This window comes from Trichosurus vulpecula, chromosome 3 (assembly GCF_011100635.1).
Source record: "Trichosurus vulpecula isolate mTriVul1 chromosome 3, mTriVul1.pri, whole genome shotgun sequence".
In the NCBI taxonomy this organism is placed as follows: domain Eukaryota; kingdom Metazoa; phylum Chordata; class Mammalia; order Diprotodontia; family Phalangeridae; genus Trichosurus; species Trichosurus vulpecula.
Window position 1 is genome coordinate 144381591 of NC_050575.1, and position 22253 is coordinate 144403843.

A 22253-nucleotide genomic window follows, 5' to 3' on the forward strand; every position below is an offset into this window, starting at 1 on the left:
AACCACCACAGCTACCTTCACCATTATCTTCCATTAGACTCTGATGCTGACAACCCAGGAATCTGAACCCCAAAGCCTTAGTAATAGCAATGTTTCCAGCTCAGTGCCCTCAACCATCATCCTAGGAATCAAACCCTGGTGAAATGCAGTGTACCAACTCCTCCTGCAGGTACTATAGCCACAGTTACTCAAGATGCAGAAAAGAAAAAAAAAATTCTTGCCCCAAAGTCCTTGGCACCATTAAATGGTTTAATATCAGAAACTGATATGATTTTATTGATGGGAATGACATTAAACAGGTAATCACATATGCTTTGCTGCTGCATTCTAAGACCTATGTGATTTTCCATCTGACACAGCTGAAATCTATCTGTACCTCCAACATTTAACAAAGTGTTTCATACACAGTGTTTGATAAATGTTTTACCTATTCATTTACTCATTTTACCCAGAACTGAACACGATTTTCCAGTTACAGTCTAATTCAACCTATAATGCTGTTATTATTATGCTTCGGACATCACACTTTCTTAAATGTGTGCTAACATCACATTAGTTTTTTGGACAGTGTTACCACTTTATTGATTCAATATTGAGTGTCTGGACCATTAGACCCTTAATTTTTTTTCACATGAATAGCTTTATCACTTCCATGCTGCACTTCAGTTGTAGACTTTTTAAAATGTAAGTTACACTTATCCCTTAAAGTTTAAATTATAGTAATTCCTATGAAATTTCATCTTGTTAGATTTTGCCCATCATTCCAGCTTGTTCAGATCATTTTGAATCTTGATTTTGTCATTTAGTGAATTAGCTATCCTTGTCAGTTCTATGTCCTTTGCAAATGTGATAAACATATCATCTTTATATCTTCACGTAAGTCATAAACAAAAATGTTAAATCCAACTGATCCTTCAAATCATTAATAGTCCCCATTCACTTGCTGTATAACTATGACTTTGGTAAGTCAAGGAAAGGCAACCCCAGGAAAAAAATCCTGGATACACACTCACTATCCCAGATTCCACTCCACTTCACTCTTCTCTTCTCCTGTGTTCTCCTCTCCTGTCCTCTCCTCTACTTTCCTTTCCCTTCCTTTCTTTGTAACACACAAAATTACATAATTTTTTATTCACTAAGTCCCCATAATTCTTATTTACTTTTCCATTTATACGGTCTTACTATATTCTGTTTATTGAGAAATTATTTTTCTTTTGCATTAGTCTCTACAATTCATTCTAGGTTTCTTCATATTACTGATACTGCTTGATCATTAAAAAAAAGTTTATTCTGAATTTGATGAACAAAAAAAGAGTATGTCTATCTGCAAAGCAGAAAAGAAAAAGAACATTACATGTGAAACCATGAATACCTATTCATGGTTTAGAGGCAGTTAGCCAGTGGACAGAGGAAAGAGTGCTGGGTCTGCAGTAAGAAAGACCTGAGTTCTAGTTCAGCTCCAGACATCTACTAGATGTGTAAGCCTGGACAAGTCACTTAACTTTTGCCTGCCTCAGTTTCCTTAAGTATAAAAGGGAGTAATAATAGCCCCTACTTCCCAGAGCTGTTTTGAGGGTCAAATGAAACAATAATTTAAAAATATTTACCATAGTGCCTGGCACATAGTAAGTGCTGATTATGTGTTACCTATTATTATTAGTATTCTAGCACTTAGCACAATGTCTGGCACATACTAAGCACTTGATAAATGGCTATTTCCTTCCTTTTCTTTCTTTTTTTTTTTTGGTTTTAGTTATCTTCCCTACCCTCACCCCCCCACACACACACTTAATAATATTTTACTTTTTTCCAATTTCATGTAAAGATAGGTTTCAACATTCACTTTTATAAGATTTGGAGTTCTAATTTTTCCCCCTTCTTCCCTCCCCTCCCGAAGACAGGGTGCAATCTGGTATAGGATATACGTGTACAATCATTTTAAACATATTCCCACATTAGTCATGTTGTGAAAGAAGAATCAGAACAAAAGGGAAAAATCGTAAGAAAGGAAGGAAAATAAAGAAAATAGTACACTTCAATCTGCATTCAGACTCAGGGTTCTTTCTTTGGGTGTAGACAGCATTTTCCATCATGAGTCTTTTGGAACTGTCTTAGATCACTGTATTGCTGAGAAGAGCTAAGTCTGCTATAGGTGATCATGACATAATATTGCTATTACTTTATACAATGTTCTCCTGGTTCTGCTCACTTCACTTAGCATCAGTTCATGTAAGTCTTTCCAGGATTTTCCAAAATCTGCCTTCTCCTCATTTCTTATAGCACAATAGTATCCCATTACATTCATATACCACAACCTGATCAGCCATGCTCCAATTGATGGGCATTGCCTCAATGTCCAATTCTTGGCCACCACAAAAAGAGCTGCTATAAATATTTTTGTACTTGTGGGTCCTTTTCCCTTTTTAATGATCTTTTTGGGATGCAGTAGTGGTATTGCTGGATCAAAGAGGATGCACAGGTTTGTAGCCCTTTGGGCACAGTTTCAAAGTGTTCTCCAGAATGGGTGGATCAGTTCAAAACTCCACCAACAATACATTATTATTCCAATTTTCCCACATTTTCTCCAACATTTGTCATTTCCCTTTTCTGTCATATTAGCCAATCTGATACATGTGAGGTGGTATCTCAGAGTTGTTTTAATTTGCATTTCTCCAATCAATAGTGATTTAGAGCATTTTTTTATATGACTATAGTTAGCTTTAATTTCTTCATCTAAAACCTGCCTGTTCATATCCTTTGACCATTTATCAATTGGGGAATTACTTGTATTCTCATAAATTTGATTCAGTTCACTATATATTTTAGAAATGAGGCCTTTATCAGAAACACTGGCAGTAAAATTGTTTCCCAGCTTTCTGCTTTCCTTCCAATTTTGGTTGCATTGTTGTTTTTTTTTTTTTGTACAAAGCCTTTTTAATTTAATGTAATCAAAATTATCCATTTTGCATTTCATAATGTCCTCTATCTCTTGTCTGGTCATAAATTCTTCCCTTCTCCACAGATCTGACATTTCCTTCCTTTTCTTGCTTCCATTATGTAAACTTTTTAAAAATAAAATCTTATAAATTCAACATCTTACTTTCAAAACTTCCAAGTTTACTTGCCTGTTTCCTTCTGAACTTTACATTTCTGTTTTCTTCTGTGCATTTTAAAAAATGCTCCAACGACCTTCTTTTCTTCTTTTTATTTGGTACCACTATTCCTACCTCATTTAACCTGGCCCTACCTCCACCTTCTCAATGGACTGTGAGATGCTACCTGGTACAGTGGATGGAGAATAGGTGTCTGAATGAGGAAGATCTGGGTTTAAAACACTGCCTACTACACCTACTGGCAGCAGAATGCAGGGCAAATCTTTTAACCTCTCAGTGCTCCAAACAACTTTCTAAAAGTCTAAAATAGAGAAAAAGAGTCAATATACATTGGAAAAGTTTCTCACCAAGAGTTCTCTAAAAAGATGAAATCATAGGTCTAGTAAAAACACACACAAACACATAATGATCTATTCAACTATCCCCCTATATAACCAGCCAAGTCCCAGGATTCCATGAACCCTTGCCATACTCATTATTTACCCTGTAGCTTTCTCCCCTTACATTTGTATATGTCTTGCTCATACATAGTTGTTTTTACATCATCTCCCTCATCAACCTATACATTACTTGAAAGCAGGACGATCTTTTGCCTATCCTCAAGTGCTCAGCACTATGCCTCTCAGAAAGTAGGGGCTTAAAAAATACTTGTAGGCTGACTGAGTGATATCTGACACCAGATGAAGATCAAAGATCTCGGAGATTTCTATCCTGAGGGAGATAACTTATTCCACACCAGAGTAAGCCTTGGGGTAGAGTTAGCCTGGCTGATGACTGTCAGGTAAGCACTTTAAACATGTCAAACCCTTTTACAATCAGTTAGCTCTAGGATCCCACTTTGGTCACCAAGAGTAAAAGGTTTATCATGCATCCTGTCCTTGCACCCTAACTCCATCCCACATTCTCACCAGTTTTCACTCTTGCTCAGGGAATCAATAATCAAGTCAGCATTACCACTACTTATCTAAACAGAATGATCATCTACTATTATGTCAATTCAACTGATTGCCTAGGCTGAAGCTCTCTTCCTCCCCTACCATTCCTCTTGACTTCCTCCTACCATCCTACCCACCTACCCAGACTCAACTCCATCTCACTCTACCCCATCCTTCCAGTGTGCCTTTGAAAACCCAGTTCTATGCTAACAAATTACTCTTTATACAAGGCAAATGCCCTACTCCTGGAAATTACTTTGTATATATTTTATATTGTTTATTATGTACCTGCTGTCTAGGTGCTATTTCATTTTTGTTTTTGTGTTCCTAACTCTTATAACAGAGCCTATCACATAACAGAAGCTAACAAATGCATGGTTAGAGGGCCATTAGTGTAGAATATTGCATATATTTTCAGGTGATTATTTTTGATGAGTTTACTGATTATTGTTTCTCTTCTTTCTTTTCCTTAAAAAAATTCTTTGGAGAAATTTATGCAGTATAAAAATAAAATATGTCAATATTATATTTTATTTTAAAAAAAGATACATTCTTGTCCCTTATCAAGAGTCTATCAGTCATACTTTAAACTGAGTCAAAAAATCAATTCCTCAAAACAATTTATAGTTATATAAAAAATGCTCTAAATCATTATTGATTAGAGAAATGCAAATTAAAACAACATTGAGAAATCAAAAAAGTTCAAGCTGAATTGAATTACTATTGAATGCTGAATTATTTGAAATGATAAACAATGCTGTTTTTAAAATCTTTAAATCTTTTTTTTTAATAACATTTTTAGGGGATATTTGTCAACAGTGGCATTAGAGGGTAAAAGGATACAGAAATTTATGCACCTTTTACTATGTACTTCCAAATTGCTTTCCCATAGTATTCTAGTAGATTACAATTCAACAAATAATGAGTATGTGCCTTTCTCTCCACAACTCTGATGAAACTATTTAAAATTTTTTTTTTTACCAATTTGGTAGTTATGAGATGGTGCTTCTAAATTTTTAAAAAAATATTCAATCCATTGACTGCTAGTGAGGTTGCTTATTTTTCAAGTGATGACTGATGATTTATATTTTCTCTTTTATAAAGTCTATGTCTCATTTCAATTTATTAATTAGGAATTAGGAGTTGCCATGGTAAGTTAACAGTGTCTTATGTTTTAGGTGAAATTTTTTCTTCACTTTTGCTACAAATATTTTTCCTAAGTTATTTTTCTTTTGAAATTTGCCACGGATAGAGCTTTGGAAATAGAGTCAGGAAGACCTAGTTTCAAACCTAGCCTAAGACATTTTAAAAGTAGGGGCACGTGGGCAAGTCACTTAACTTCTGTCTCAATTTCTTCACCTGTAAAATGAGGATAATAATAGCACTTACCTTGCAGGTTTGTTGTGAAGATAAAATGAGATAATATTTGTAAAGTGACCTGCAAACCTCAAAACATGATATAAATCTAGCTATCAGTATTATTTGTTGTTGTATAGAAAATTATTATTTTAATATAATCAATCATGCCAACGTTGTCTCCAATAATTCCCTCTATGGAGAGAGGAATATAGATCACATCTGAGATTTCCATGGTGTTCTTAACAGTGAGGAACGCTCCCTCTGCCAATGCAGAGAACCCTCTGGCTTTTCTGCATTTTATAATTTCAGAGAGCTGACTAGAGCACTAAGAGGTTAATTGATTTGTCTGTGGTCACATGGTTAGTATGTGTCAGAAGTAGGATTGGAACCCCGGTCCTCCTGATTTCTAGATTGACTGGCTAGCCACTACACCATTCTGCTTCTCCATAACTGAGATAAATACATAACCTCATGTTTCTATCTTTTTATAGGATTTTTAAGCTTAAGGCTTTGATCCAATTGAAATTCATTGATGTATTTGGTATAATATACATGTGTCCATTTTGTACCTTATTGCCAATCAGTTTTCCTAAGAGCATTTGTTCAAAAGTGCATTGCAAGTTTTTATTTTCCATAGGTTAATCAAACAATAGTATTTTGAATGTATTTGGTTAATGAGTGATATCTTTAATATGTTTCATCGATCAACTTCTCTCTTGCCAGATAGTTTGGAGAAATCTGCTTTGTATTATGTCTTAAAAGTTCCGAAGTACAAGTGTACCTCTTCTAAATGTTAATATCAAGGTCCTTCTGCATCTTGCAAGAAGACCCTTTACCTGCCCTCTAAGCCCCACTTGAAATAAACCCAACTATTTCTTCCTAAAAACAATTATCCTGAATTAGTTCCCTTTTTGTATAGCATTATTCTCAAACTCAAAATTGCTCTATAAGGAATCAGATCAAAGGAACTGAACAGTTAATTTTTTAAACATTACTCCTTTCTTTCCCCCAGTATTTGTTTTTCATGTTGTTCTATTTTGATGATAGGATGATGGATTTAAACTGTGACAGTGACAAAAATTGCAATCAACAGCATAAGTTTAAAATATAGTACACTTAGTTTCAATACTTGGCAGCATAATTTCATATCTGATAAGAATTAATTTTATTTGAGTATGTTTTAAGTTATTATAGAGAAGCCATAGTAGATACTTACTCCATAATTAGTGGTTCATCATGAAATGTCCTATTGAAAACAGTCTTATTGTGAGGATCTGGAGGAAAAAAGTAAATTCATGGAATCAGTTATTTGACGTACTTTGACAACTAGGTTCTAAAAGGAATTATTATCCTTTAGGTTTTTCAAAGTTTCCCTGAGCTTCAACCATATATCACCAACTTCCCAATAAGCATTTCTAACTAGATGTCCCAGAGACATCTCAAATTCAACATGTCTAAAAGACCCCACTCCTCTTTCAAATATCCTATCTCTGCCAAAAGCACCATTCTTCTAATCTCCTAGGTTTGCAACCTCATCACTATGCTCAGTTGCCAGATCTTTCTGTTACTATCTCTCTCACATCTCTCGCAGCTGACCCTTTCTCTCCATTCACATAGCCACCACCTCAATCACCTCTTGTCTAAGTTTTTGAAAAACCTTCACAATCAGTTTCCCTCCTTCAAGTCCCTTTCCACATCAGTTTATCTTCTATACAGCTGCCAATGTAATTTCTCTTAAACACAGATAAGTATTATTGGGCCTATGGAGAAGGAGGGAAATTATTCCATCTCACTTTGCTGCTTGGTCTTGCCACACCATCCCAATCACCTGCTAGGGTCTGCTCAAGGAGGAACATACCATTCCATTGCTCCCCCTCTATCAGTCATTAACCTACCTGAACTCATTTTTCAATGACTGACAAACTCCTATACCATCATACTCTTCCTTCCCAATGACTCTGAACCCCTCAATATCATTCTAACTGCAAAGCTGCCTGCTTCCATATTCTTATCCCCCTCAATTCAACCTCTACCCTCCTCCCACCCTGCCCTCCACCAAATCTCTAAGCTTCCCACCTTTTACTATGTTCTTTGGGAGGTCTGTTCCATACATAACAAATTTGTTTTTGTAATCTTTTCCTGTTCCTTCTGTCTTCTGGAACTCACTGAAACCTTGTTCCTCAAGGTGGGGAAGCAGGAATACTCCTTGTTCCATATTGCCACTTCCAGGCTCTCCCCCATCATCATCACTCAGTAATGTCTCCTCATCTGAGATTCACTCAATCCATATTTACCACACAATCAAGATTCTGGTAGCTGTTGTCTACTGACCTTCAGGACAATCCCCCCTTTTCCTCAATGAGTTCAGTGTCTGGCTCACTGTCTTCCTTTCTTCCTCAACTCCTGCCGTCATACTAAGGAACTTCAATATACATTTGATGCTCCTGCAAAGGCTCCTAGTTTCTTAACTTACTCATTTCCCATGACTTACTCTTCCATTCCACCTCAGCATCATAAAGAGATGGTCATACCCTTGATCTTGCCATCACCTACAAATGCACTACTTCCATGTTCGTGAACTCTGAAAATGCCTTATCTGATCACAATCTGTTGTCATTCCACTTCTCCCTCTGCCTTGTAACCCCAAATCCTGTTCCACATATCCTTATTGTGACCTCCAATCCCTTAAACTCTCAGTTATTTCCCAGGCCATCATCCTTGCACTGGCTACACTCTTTTTCCATCTCCATGTTGACTCCATGGTGAATCAGTTCAACTCTACATTGTCCTCTTCTGTTCCTTGCCTCCTTATCCTATTTCCAGTTGTACCCTGCCAAGCCCCAGCCTTGAATAATTCTTGCCATCTACTGCCTTTGCTCATATTCACTTGCTGCTGAACCAAATAAAACTGTGCTGGTTGGATCTACTAAAACTATATGTTGCATAATCTTAACTGGACCCTCACTGCAGCAAAATAATCCTTTTACATTTCCTTAAATGAATTATTATTCCAATCACCACAGGGACTTTTCTAAACATTTTTAACCCTCCCCAAACTTTGCATGGCTTCCTCTCCCCCTACCCTCTAGGCTGACAACTGTACCTTATATTGCACCAAAAAATTGAGGCCACTCCTTGAAAGGTCCCTCTTCCCATTTCTCATTTCACATTGTTCAGAAGCTTTTAAATGCTATTTCCTGCTTCACTCCATCTCACCTGACGAGATGGCTCTTCTCCTTGCCAAGGAAAACCACTCTACATGCACAAGTTATCACAGTCTACTCCATCTTCTCAATCAGATTACCCCTTCTATCATCTCCACTCCCTCAATAATCTTCTATTTCTTCCTGTCTACTGGCTCCTTTCTACTGCCTCCAAACTGTCTACTGATTACAAACATACCCATGTCTCCCCTACATCCTCAAAAAACTCTCACTTCATCCTTCCATCTGTACTATCCTTTGTCCCATATCTCTCCTGCCTTTTGTGATTAAAATCCTTGAGAAGGCCATCTACAATAGGTGCTGACACTTCCTCTCCTCTTATATTCTTCTTAAACCTCTACAGTCTGGCTTCTAATCACATCATTCAACTCAAACTACTCTCTCCAAAGTGACCAATGATCTAGTAACTGTGAAATCCAATGGCTTTTTCTCAAATCTCATCCTTCTTGACCTCTCTGTAGCCTCTAACACTGTTTATCATCCTCTTTTTTTTTTTTTTTTGACCTGATGCTTATTATTCATCACAGATCCTGATCCCTTGGGATCTTTCCTAAAGGCTTTAATTGGTTTTTCATTAATTGTGTCTTCTACAGAGAATCTATTCTACAGAGATCTGTCATCCCATGGGAATCAGGGACCTATGTATTTCTTTTTTTTTTTTTTTAAATTTCTTTATTTATTTTTAGTTTACCACACACGGTTCTACATAGTTTTGAGTTCCAGATTTTCTCCCCTCCCTCCCCCCTCCCTCCCCAAGACGGCATGGAATCTCATATAACTGTCATGTATAACTTCGCATTGAATCAATTTATGCACTAGTCAAGTTGTGGAGAAGAATTTTGACCAATGGAATGAATCATAAGAAAGAAGAATAAGAACCAAAAAAAAAAACAACAAAAAAAAACCAAAACACCTAAAAACAAAAACAAAAACAAAAACAAAAGAGAAGCAAAAAAGGCGAGCATGTAGTGCGCCTCGATCCGTATTCAAACTTCACAGTTCTTTCTCTGGATGAAGACAGCATTCTCCATCTTGAGTCCCCTGGAGTTGTCCTTGCCCCTTAGGTTGCTGAGAAGAGCGCAGTATGTCAGGGTTGGTCCTCATGTGATCCATATATCTGTGGCTGTGCACAACGTTTTCCTGGCTCTGCTCCGCTCACTCAGCATTATGTCGTGTAGGTTTTTCCAGGTTGTTACGAAGTCTGCATCATCCCCATTTCTTATGGCACAATAGTATTCCATCACCTTCATATACCACAGCTTGTTCAGCCATCCCCAATTGATGGGCATCCCTTTGATTTCCAATTCTTGGCTACCACAAAAAGAGCTGCTATAAATATCCTTGTACATATGGGTCCTTTTCCCGCTTGTGTGATTTCTTTGGGATACAACCCTAGAAGTGGTATTGCTGGGTCAAAGGGTATGAACATATCTACAGCCCTTTGGGCATAGTTCCAAATTGCTCTCCAAAATGGCTGGATCAGCTCACAACTCCACCAGCAGTGCAACAATGTTCCAAATTCCCCACATCCTTTCCAGCATTTATTATTTTCCTGTTTTGTTATTTTAGCCAATCTGACAGGAGAGATGTGGTATCTAAGAGTTGTTTTGATTTGCATTTCTCTAATCAGTAGTGATCGAGAGCATTTTTTCATATGCCTATAGATAGCTTTAATTTCTTCCTCTGAAAACTGCCTGTTCATATCCTTTGACCATTTCTCAATTGGGGAATGGCTTGTATTCCTATATAGTTGGCCCAGTTCCCTGTATATTTTAGAAATGAGGCCTTTATCAGAGATACTAGTTGCAAAGATTTTCTCCCAATTTTCTGCTTCCCTCCTAATTCTTGTTGCATTGGCTTTTTTTGTACAAAAACATTTCAATTTGACATAATCAAAATTATCCATTTTGCATTTTGTAATGCTCTCTATCTCTTGTTGGGTCATGAATTCTTTACTTTTCCATAAATCTGATAAGTAAACTATTCCTTGCTTTCCCAAATTACTTGTTTGTTGTTTGAGCTGATGTCTGGCACTTCCCCTGGGGGACCAAGGTTACGTCTGGGCTCCTGGTGTTGACCCCTGCCGACTATGCCCCTATGGGACTAATGAACTTCTGCTATTTAACCACTGAAGCCCCACTACTTTCTGCTCAGTTCCAGCGTTTTGTTTTTTTTTTTTTCCGAGGGATTCTCTGGGTGGGGAGGGGAGGGATTAGAGCTGTTTATCTGGCCATTAAGGCCAGAAGCCACGGTTCATACGTGTGGGCTGCAAACTTCTGGAGACGATATTTCACGGCCAGTGGTGTGCGCTGCCTCTCGTCGCTTCCACAGACTGCCGTTCTGTGTTGGGAGTCCTGGGGTTCTCCGCCGGTTTCGGGCGCCCAGCTTTCTCCCAGCCCGTCTCCCACATGGATTTCCCGGCCAGCCGCTTCCGCCTTGGTCTGGAGCGGCTCCGGAGCGGCTCCGCACGGAGCACTCTCCGAGCCTACAGGTTCGTGCCTCCAGCCTTTCAGACTCTCCCGGCTCGGAAATTTGCCCCATGCAGACTGCTTGCGGTTTCTGACTCTCTCAAATCTGCTCAAATTCACTTTTTTATAGGAATCTGACAGACCTTGTGAGAGAGCTCCGGTAAGACGCTGCCTTCATGCGGCCATCTTGGCTCCGTCCCCTCCGACCTATGTATATCATCATCCTCTTTTTGACACTCTCTGCTCTCTAGGTTTTTCGGACACTTACTCCCTCCTCTTGGTTCTCTTCCTACCTGTGTGATCACTTGTCAATTCTCCTTTGCTTCATCCAAGTCAGGACCGTTCACTAATGTTCCATGTTCCCCAAGGTTCTGTCTTGGCTCCTTTTCTCTTCTCCTTATTTCACTTGATGATCTCATTAGCTTCCATAGATTCAATGATCATTTTTCTATGCAGATGACTCCCCAATTTGCTTATCCAGCCCTAACTTCTCTCTTGACTTAGTCTCATATTTCCAAATGAATACTAGGCTTCTTGAACTAGATGTCCCACGGACAACTTAAGTTCAACTTGTTCGTAACTGAGCTGTCTTTCCTCTTTATCTTTTATCTCCCCAAGACTTTCCCTCTTCCTATTATTACTATCAAGGGCACGACCATCCTCCCAGTTACCAAGGCTTACAATCCAGGTATTATCCTCAACTCCTCACTCTCTCTCATCTCTGATAGTCAATGTGTTGCCAAATTCTGGTAATTCTACCTTCAGCACATCTCTCTTATCTACTCCTTTTTCTCCACTGACATTGCCACCACTCTGGTAAAGGATCTCATCACCTCATACATAGACTATTGCAATAACTCACTGATTGGTCTCCCTGTCATAAGTCTCTCCCTACTCCATTGATGTGTTAAATTGATTTTCTTAAAGTACAAGTCTGACCATATCATCCCCCTTACTCAATAAACTCCAGTGGCTCCCCGTTAACCACCGTGATCAAATAAAAAATGCTGTTTGTCATTCAAATTCCTTCATAACCTCCCTCTTACCTTGCCAGTCTCTTATACCTTACTCCCCCACCATGGATTCTGCAATCAAGTGGCACTGGCCCCTTTGTTGTCCCTCACACAAGATACTCTATCTCTTGATTCCATTTTCACTAGATGTATTCCATGCCTGGAATTTTTTCCTTCTACCTCCTGGCCTCTCTCACTTTCCAAATCCCTGCTAAAATCCCACCTTCTACATCTGGTAGAAAATTTTTTCAGTGTTTTTTAAATTTATGATGTGGCTTTTTATATCTAGGTTATATGTCTACTTGACACTTAGCTTCGTATAAGGTGTTGGTCTGAATTTCTTCCATATTGCTGTCCAATTTTCCCAGCAGTTTTTAATCAAATAGTGAGTCCTTATCCCAGTAGCTGAGGTCTTTGTACGTAGGTGGGCTGACTGATTGATCTATACTTTTGTTTCCTGGATTATTAACCATCTCTTATCCTCAACTATAGGTTTTTCTCTATTACTTTGTCCTGGGCTTTTCTCCTTTTTATGTCCTCTTTCCTAGTCATCTAGTGATCCTTTCTCCTAGTGACTCTTATCAGTTCACTTATTATTTCTATATAGATAATAACAAAATCTATATATTTAGCCTGAATTTCCCTTCTGAACTTCAGTACTACATGACTGCTTGCAGGATATCTCCACTTGGATGTCTCATAGATATATCAAACTAAATGTCTAAAAAAAAAAAAAAAGAACTCATACTCTTTTCCCCCAAATCCACACCATCCTCCAAACTTCCCTATTTCTGCTGAGGACAACGCCATTCTTATAGCAACCAAGGTTCACAACCTCAGAGTTATCCTTGATTTTTTTATTCTCTCTAATTCCTGATTTCTAATCATTTGCCAAGTTTTATAAATTATACCTCTGTACCTCCCCTATTTGACTACCCCTGATCTCAGGGGCTTCCTCAGCTCTTGCCCAGACCATTACAATAGACTACTAAGTGGTTTCCCTTCTTTTAATCTCTCTTTTCCCCATTCCATCTTCCATATATCTGCCAAAATAGTTTTCCTAAAGGACTGGTCTGACCATGACACTTTTCAAGACCTTTCACAAGCTAGCTTTGGTCTATCTTTCTAGGTTTATCTTACTTCTTTTTATACTTCATGTTCCAAATATTGTTGCACAAAATCAGCTCTCTATGTCCTATTTTCTGTGCTTTTGCAAAGGTTATTTCCCAAGTTTAGAATCTCTAGCTTCATTTAAGCTCAGTTTATATACTACCTGACTGAACATCCTTTTCTGACCCTCTTGATTCTCTAGCTGTTAGTGCTCATGCTTTCCTCAAACTATTTAGATGCTGAATCTCACAGGAGAATATGAGCTCTTTAAGGGTAGGAATTCCTTTTCATTTTTGCCTGAGTATTTAGAGAACCCAGCTTAGTGCCTTATCCATAACAGGGACTTAATAAATGTTTGTTGAATCAAATAGAATTAACTTAGGAAAACTGTATGTAATACAAAACTTTTTTAAAACACAATTTTTTTTATGTGATTGTATTCTACCTTCAGAGTCACCAATCAATCTCTTTTTCCCTCTGGAGGACTAATTACATAAAAAAAGAGAATTCTGTAGGTATAATCACTTGTCACTTTAGCCAGAAAAAGAATATGAAAACTGAATGAGGAAAAAAATAGTAATTGCTATTTAAATCTTACACACACAAATAACTACAACTACAGAGCTATACATCTATGAACTGAGATTAGAATCATACTTCTGTTATATTCAGGTTAAAAGTAGCAGGAACATTGTTTACTTAAATATCCACTGACAAATTAAAGACTTAATATGTGGTATATACTTACTTAATGTCTGATTTTGTCCCCAGAAGATAACAACTAATAACTCATTGTTCGCATGATTTTGGGGACGATATGTTAAGAGGACATCCATTTGTGAATCTCCATCATAGTCACCAGGAACTACACTTGTTATCAATAAACTTTGATTCCTAAAAAGGAGTTTAAAATTTTTTGTCAAGACATATTTATGGAAGGAAGCATCTATATTTACTTTATTTTGAAGTATTATCCATGCAAAATGTAAATATTCATACAATTGGTCATCTTTTTATATATTCTACAAAGAATAATTACATAGTTCTATTTTATAGGGAGTAAGAAAGCTTATAGGCATAAGCAATAGTCATAGGAATTAAAATAAACCTGGAACCTAAGCTCAAGTTTATGTTTAAGCATCAGTTATTAAACTTAAGGCACACTTACATGATGCCTTATTCAAAGACACAAGAAGACAACCTAGTTTTGCCTAATTTAATTAAATTTTATTCCATCAGGTTAAAATAACAATTACTAAGTTTTTGTTATTACAAGGTACTATCCTTAGTGCCAGAAAAACATGAGCAACAGTCCCTGCCTTCAAGAAATATTTTTTTTCCTAGTGGAGGAGGGAAGAGTTGAAGAGGAAGGAGAGAAGTAGGAAGGAATCAAGAAAGGCAGCATCTGGCCAAAAATGGAATGGTAGAAGTTTGATAGAAGATGGAATGAAAAGTAAGTGAACAGCCTAAATGAGACATCAAAGGTCCGGATGTGAGAATGTGCAGGTCAGATGAAAGAATGAGGAATGGTTGAGAGAGACAGTAGTGTGTTATAAGGCCAGTTGACACTGGCTCTCGAATCAGCTTGAATGTTACACTTAGGAAAACAAATTTTATTCTCCAGATAATAAGGAGTCACTGAAGGTTTCTAAGTAGCGGAGTGAGGTGATCACAGCTGCACTTTAGTAAAATCAATTAAGAGGGAGAAAAGATAATAAAAGACTCCATTCTTTAGGTAAAAAGAGGTGGGAGAGACTACAGGGGTAGAATGTGGCATATAATACCAAATGCATTCTTTTTTTTCCCCCCTCAGGTGTTATTTGTTTGTTACACCAAAGGATTTGATGTTTGATGAGAGATAGATTGGGAAATGACTAATATAAAAATAATGAAGCATAAATATAAACACTAAAAATATTAAAATAAAAATTAGCCTAGTAGTGACGTGTATGGTAGACTGGAAGGGCAATTAACTACAGACAGAAAGACCACAGGAAGAAGTTATAACAATAGTCCAGAGAAGAGGAAATGAGAACTTAAACTAGGATAGTAAAAGAGGAAAAGTAAATGAAGGGATGGAGAAGAGATGAAAACAATAGAGAAGAAGAAATCATATGTGAGAGAAGGCTTTTAGGTTACAGAAGAGACTTGGGTAGGCCTGTAGGTGAAAGTAAAGGAACTACTGTAAAGAAGAGACTGAAGATGAGAGGATAAGACTAGAGGTTAAGGTGGAGAAGTTATTCTTGTAAAGACTGAGGGACATTTTCCCCCTGACAAAAATAAGTAAGAAGAGAACGAATAAAAATACTTCCTCTTCACTTTAAAGTTTGTATTTAAGTTAGCATTGCATTGTCTCTCAAATAGGAGGTAAAATCTTCTATAGAAAATAGAGATATGGTGAGTTAAGGGCATGATGAAGACAATGTGAAGATTTCTAAGATATTAAGTGGGTCATTATCATTTTTAAAATGACAACTGAGATTTTTAAAACACATTTTCCATTTTTGGGTAAAAGCAAGGAAAATCTAGTATTTATAAAAGTAAATTGATTTCATTAAGATATATATATACATATGCATACATGTTTATATATTGTTATGTAGACATGAAATATGTATATTTGAAATAGGGTTCTCGAAAGAATTTTGTCAATGCAGCCCCTTAATTTTCCCTTATAACACATCTACTTGTACACAATGGACTGGAATAAATGCTTACATAGGAGATACAGTATGTTAGACTAGGCCCTTTCCCTCACAGAAAACAAGTGGAATATGAAGACAGAAAAAAACCAGAATGGTTGATGAATTCATAGGTATAACACTTGACACCAAAGGAACTCTCCCAGTCTGTGTTTATCCTTATCTAATTCAGTTTACCATTGGTCTAGTCAGAGGTGTGGTGCCTAGGGTCTACTTACCCTACATCAGTGCATCTGTAAAAAGGCTCCAGATCAATTTCTCTACCTCATTACACAACTTCATAAACTCTGTTCTACCAGGGTTATGTAAGTCAGTCTGCATTTCTCAATATGGCTGATTTCTGGAGTTACAGCAATGCAAAAAGGAATGAAGCATTTATTAAACACTTACTATGTACAAAGCACTGTGCTAAATCCTGGAGATACAAACAGAAAAGTAAGACAGTACCAGTGAGCTGCTCCCTGGATCACTGCCTTTCATGGTAGAGGGCTTGCATAGCTCAATGAAACTATGAGCTATGCTGTGCAGTTACCCAAGATGGACAGGTCATAGTGGAGTGTTCTGACAAAAAGGTGATCACTGGAGAAGGGAATGGCAAACCATTCCAGTATCTTTGCCAAGAAAACTGCATGGACAATACTAAAATGATAAAAGAGATGGCATAGGAAGATAAGCCCCTCAGGTTGGAAGGTGTCCAACATGCTATTGGGGAAGAACAGAGGACAATTACAAATAGCTTTAGTACCAATGAGATGCGTGGGGCAAAGCCAGAAAGAAACTCAGCCGAGGATACATCTAGTGACAAAAGGAAAGTTCAGTGCTGTAAAGATCAATATTGCATAGGAACCTGGAACGTAAGACCTATGAATCAAGGTAAAATGGACATGGTTAAAAAGGAGATGGAAAGATTAAACATTGACATTTTAGGTGTCAGTGAATTTAAATGGATAGGAATAGGTGAATTTAATTTTCAGATGATTGCTACATATACTACTGTGGGCAAAAATCCTTTAGGAGAAATGGAATTGCCCTCATAGTCAATGAAAGGGTGAGAAAAATAGTATTGAGGTATAATCTCAAAAATGACAGAACGGTATTTGTTCAAATCCAAGGCGAATCATTCAACATCACAGTAATACAAGTATATGGTCCAACCACTGATGATGAAGAGATCAAGACCTACAGTATCTTATAGAAATAACACCTCCCCCCAAAAGAGATGTCACATTCATCATAGCGGATTGGAATCCTAAAGTGTGAAATAAAAAGATAATTAGAATAACAGGCAAGTTTGGCCTTGGAGTACAAAATGAAGCAAGGCACAGACTCATAGAATTTTGTCAAGAAAACTTGTGGGTCATAGCAAATACTCTTTTTCAATAACCCCAAAAGTGGACATCAGCAGATGATCAATAGAGATCAACAGAGAAATCAGATTAAGTCTTTAACATGGAAACAAAGGTGAAGCAGCTCTACACAGTTAGTTAAAACAAGGCCTGGAGCTGAGTGTGGCTCAGATCATGAGCTTCTTACTGGAAAACTCAGACTTAAGGTGAAGAAAGTAGGGAAATCCCTCAGACTATCTAGGTATGACCTAAATAATATCCCCTATGAAATAAAGTGATAAAAAGATTTAAGGGATTAGACCTGGTAGACAGAGTGCCCGAAAAACTATGGACAGAGGTTTGCAATACTGCAGAAGAGGCAGCAGCAACAACAACAACAAAAACACTGCAAAGAAAAAGAACAAGAAAACAAAATGATAGATAAGATAGTTTTCTTAAATGAGCAACACAAAGAAACAGAAGAAAACAATAGAATGGGAAAGATAAGAGATCTCTTCAAGAAAATTAGAGGTATCAAGGAAAGGCTACATGCAAAAATGGGCATGATAAAAGACAAGAATTGTAGGGACTTAACAGAAGCAGAAGAGATTAAGAAGAGGTGGCAAGAATACATAGAACTATATAAGAAAGATCTTGACATCACTGGTAACCACAAATGCGGTTACTGCTCTTGAGCCAGGCACTTGGAGAATGGAGCCACGTAGGCTTTAGGAAGCATATGCTAACAATAAGGTTAGTGGAGGTGACAGAATTCTAGATGAGCTATTTAAAACACTAAAAGATGATGCTGTTAAAGTGTTGTACTCAATATGCCAGAAAATTTGGAAAACTCAACAGTGGCCATTGGATTGTAAAAGATCAGTTTATGTCCCAATCCCAAAGAAGAGCAATGCCAAAGAATGGTCAAATTACCGAACAATTGTGCTCATTTCACATGCCAGCAAATTATGCTTAAGGTTCTGCAAGCCAGGTTTCAGTGAGAATTACCACAAGAGCAGGATGGTTTTTGAAGAGGCAGAGGAACTAGAGACCAAACTGCCAATATTCATTGGATTATGGAGAAAGCAAAGGAGTTCCAGAAAAAGAAAACACCAAAAAACCAAAACAAAGACAAAAACATTTACTCCAGTTTCACTGACTACACTAGATTCTTTGACTGTGTGGATCACAACAAAATGTGGTAAGTCCTCAAAGAGATGGAAGTACCAAATCTTTCTTGTCTTACGAAGAACTTGTATGTGAGCCAAGAAGCAACAGTTAGAAACAAACATGGAACAACTAACTGGATTAAGATTGGAAAAGGAATATGACAAGGCTCTTTATTGTGATCTTATTTATTTAACTTATATGCAGACAACATCATGTAAAATACCAGGCTGGATGAATCAAAAGCCAGAATTAAGGATGCTGGGAAAAATATCAACAGTCTTAGACATACCACTCTGATAGCAGAAAGTGAAAAGGAATTAAGAAGCCTCTTGATGAGGGAGAAAGAGAAGAGTGTAAAAGCTGGCTTGAAGCATAACATAAAAACACTAAGATCTTGGCAACTGGTCACATCACTTCCTGGAAAATAGAGGTAGAAGAAATGGAAGCAGTGTCAGACTTCACGTTCTTGGGCTCAAAGATTATGGTAGATGGTGACTACAGCCATGCAATTAAAAGATGCTTACTCCTTGAAAGGAAAGTTAAGGCAAAACTGGGCAGCATACTAAAAAGCAGAGACATTATTTACCAACAAAGGTCCATATAGTCAAAACTATGGTTTTTCCAGTAGCAATGTATGGCTGTGAGAGTTGGATTACAAGGAATGCTGGGTGCCACAGAATCAGTGCTTTCAAATTGTGGTACTGGAGAAGACTTTTGAGAGTCCCTTGGACAGCAAGGAGATCAAATCAGTCAACACTCAAAGAAATTAATTCAGGCTATTCACTGGAAGGTCTAATACTGAAGCTTAAATAGTTTGGCCAAATAATGAGAAGAGAGGACTCATTGGAAAAGGCCCTGATGTTGGGAAAGATTGAAGGCAAAAGGAAAAGGGGATGGCAGAGGATTTGATGGATAGAGTGTGTCACGGAAACAATGAACATGAACTTTGACTTTGAGAGAGTGGAGGAGAGAAGGGCCTGGAGTGCTATGATCCATGGGGTCACAAAGAGTCAGACACAACTAAACCACTATCAGTGATCTCTCCTGGAGCTTACATTCTAATGCAGAAGAGAACACATAGGGAAGGTTTCAACAGCAAATCATAAGAAAAGAAGCAGTCATTAAGATGCAGCAGCAAAGCAAATGTTGATGCCTCCTTAATGTCATTTCCACTGATAAAATCCTATGTTTCTGATGTCGAACCATTTGATGATGCCAAAGACTTTGTGGGGAACATTTTTTTTTTCTTTTCTGCATCTTTAGTAGCTGTGGCTATAGCACCTGCAGGAGCTGTTCCCAGGCTGCATCTCACCAGGGGTTGATTCCTAGGATAGTAAGTGAGTACACTGGGCTAGGAGCATTGCTATTACTAAGGCTCTTGAGTTCAAAGCCCTGAGTTACTCACATCAGGGTAGGGGAAGCCATTATAAAATTGGGGAGCAATTATCAAGTTTTTGGTGGCATTTGTACCTTGGAAATTGGTAACGCTACAAATAAGGGCTTGATTATTGTTTTGTTAATTGTCTAGATTCCATCTAGAAAGTGATGGAGAAAATGTTAATAATGCAGATTAAAATTAAACTGAGGGGAGACGGTGGTGAAAGTGGAGGTAGTGGTTTGATCTGTCTAGTACATGCTGTTTCCCATCTCTCCCTCAGTGCCTGCTGTGTCAGATAGGCTGGCTTGCTTGTTCCGTGAGTGCTAATTGGTTGGCAGCTGATGGGAACAGTGGGTTCCTTCCTCACAGGAGCCACCTCCCCACATGAGGGCTATGAGGGTTGGGCTAGAAGCAGAACTAGTCTTGGGGTGTGACTCCAATCCCAAGTTCTTGCACTCATCTGTTTTTTTTTTTGTGGCAGTTGTTAGTGATGGTGATGAGGAAGGTGGTTTCCTTCTCCACAATGGTTTCTTCCCTCAGTGATGGTTGTGAGGGCTGTGTTGGAAGTCTGGTAGTTTGAGAGACTCAGTTATTCCCAAGGTTCTTGGGTTCAGGTATCTCTTTTAGGCAGTAAGGGAAGATGGTGGTGAAGCTGGTGGCAGTGATTTGATTTGCCTGGCACATAATGCTTCCTATCTCTCCCTCAGGATGCTTTCCTGCTTCAGCTAGTATAGTCTATCTATCTATCTGGCTTCATTTCCTCCCTCTTCCCCACCCCCAACTTTAAAAAAGTTTAGATCAATCAACAAACTTTTAATCAAATGCCTATGTGCTCTTCTTAACTATTCCCTTCCATGATTTCCCTCCCCTTTCTTCTTCCCCATCCAGAACAGAAAATTCCCTTTAAACCTATAAATACCTAATTTATTCAGATTTCCACTTTATGAAGCCAACCAATTTGTTTCTCCTACAAATTCAGTTTATACCACTAATTTTGTCATTTCTCCATAAAATCTTACATTTTTTTCTAGTCACGTTATGGATGTATGACTTATTCCCCTATGTAGATTGGAGACAATCTATCTTCTATTCTTTTTGTATATCGTCCAATGCTAACACAATAAAATGAACAATAAATGCATACTGAATTAAATATTGCATCTTTGGCCACCCTTTCCAATACTGAGTGTACCATCTCTCATGCCTCCTGGCATACTGGGCATACTCCTTTTTGCTCTGCCCCTCTTCTGAATTCTCAGCATTCTTTCTCACTTAGAGGTTTACACTTACTAGATCATTCTAACCAGCTCCTGGTTGTTACCATCTAATGGACTTCAAAGTCATTACCCCTCCTTTCTCAAGAAGTTCAGTATTTAGCTCATGGTCTTTATCTCCTTCCCTGACTCTGCCCTTATTCTTGGAGCCTTCAATCCACACCCTAAGATCCCCTCGAATACTCTGACCTCTCAAGTCATTAACTTACTCAGTTCGAATGTATCTGTACTTTAAGTATACCTAAGCCACACACAGGCATGATTATGGCACTGATCTTTACTGTGAGCTCTGTAAGCCTCTTGACATCACACCTTATTCTCTCCTTCCTGACTTCAATCTCTGGTGAAAAGTTGCTCTTTCTCCTTGCCAAGGTCAGCTTTTCTACATGTACCCTACAGCCCATCCCTTTCCATCTTCTATAGTAGATTGTTCCTATGATCATCTTCTCTCCCTTATCTTCAATCTCTCCTGATGTAAGGGTTTCTTTCTTGCCATATTCCTTCATCTTGAAAATAACAATCACAAAAACCTTCGCTATAGCCTAACATCCTCTCAAGCTATGGTCCTGAATCTCTCCTTTTCAGAGCCAAACTCCTAGAATCTGTTATTTATACCCTTTGCATCCACTTCTCTCACTCACATTTCAGTCCTTTGCAATTTGGCTTCCTACATCATCATTTAATTGAACTATCTCAAAAGTTACTGATGACCTCTTAATTGCCAAATCTGATGGCCTTTTCTCATTCTTTTTCACCATTGTACGGAATTCATATTAACGTCGTATTAAAGACTCTATTAATGGTTCCTCTATTCAAAAAAATTTTTTAAAACATTTTTTTCCTCTCTTGACTTTTCTACCCATCTGAGAACTTTTCAGTATTATTCACTAGCTTGTCTTTCATTACCTGCCTCCTAACTGTAACTATAAGCCAAGTCTCTGTTCTGAGCCTACTCCTCTCTCTTGGTGAGCTCATCAACTCCCATATCTCTATGTAGGTAACTCCTACATTTACATATCCAGCCCCAGTCTCACTCCTGAGCACTTTGTATACAACTCCAATTGCCTACTGGACATTTCAAACTGTATATGTCTTGTAGGCACCTCAAACAACATATCCAAAACAGAACTCAGTGTATGTCCTCTTAAATCTTCCTATCCTCTGAAATTCTGTTTTAAGGGC

The 22253-nt window shown here is 37.9% G+C and overlaps 1 protein-coding gene across 1 annotated transcript in view; it reads right to left on the bottom strand.

Annotated features, from left to right (window-relative positions):
* The window catches only part of ITFG1 (integrin alpha FG-GAP repeat containing 1), a 266220-nt gene that overhangs the window by 234024 nt on the left and 9943 nt on the right, over positions 1 to 22253 (bottom strand). The window contains exons 3-4 of the mRNA XM_036751887.1: positions 13971 to 14116; positions 6624 to 6681 (exon numbers count right to left, since the gene is read on the bottom strand). Coding sequence (XP_036607782.1) covers positions 6624 to 6681; positions 13971 to 14116 — 204 coding nt within the window. The remainder of the gene's footprint in view (positions 1 to 6623; positions 6682 to 13970; positions 14117 to 22253) is intronic.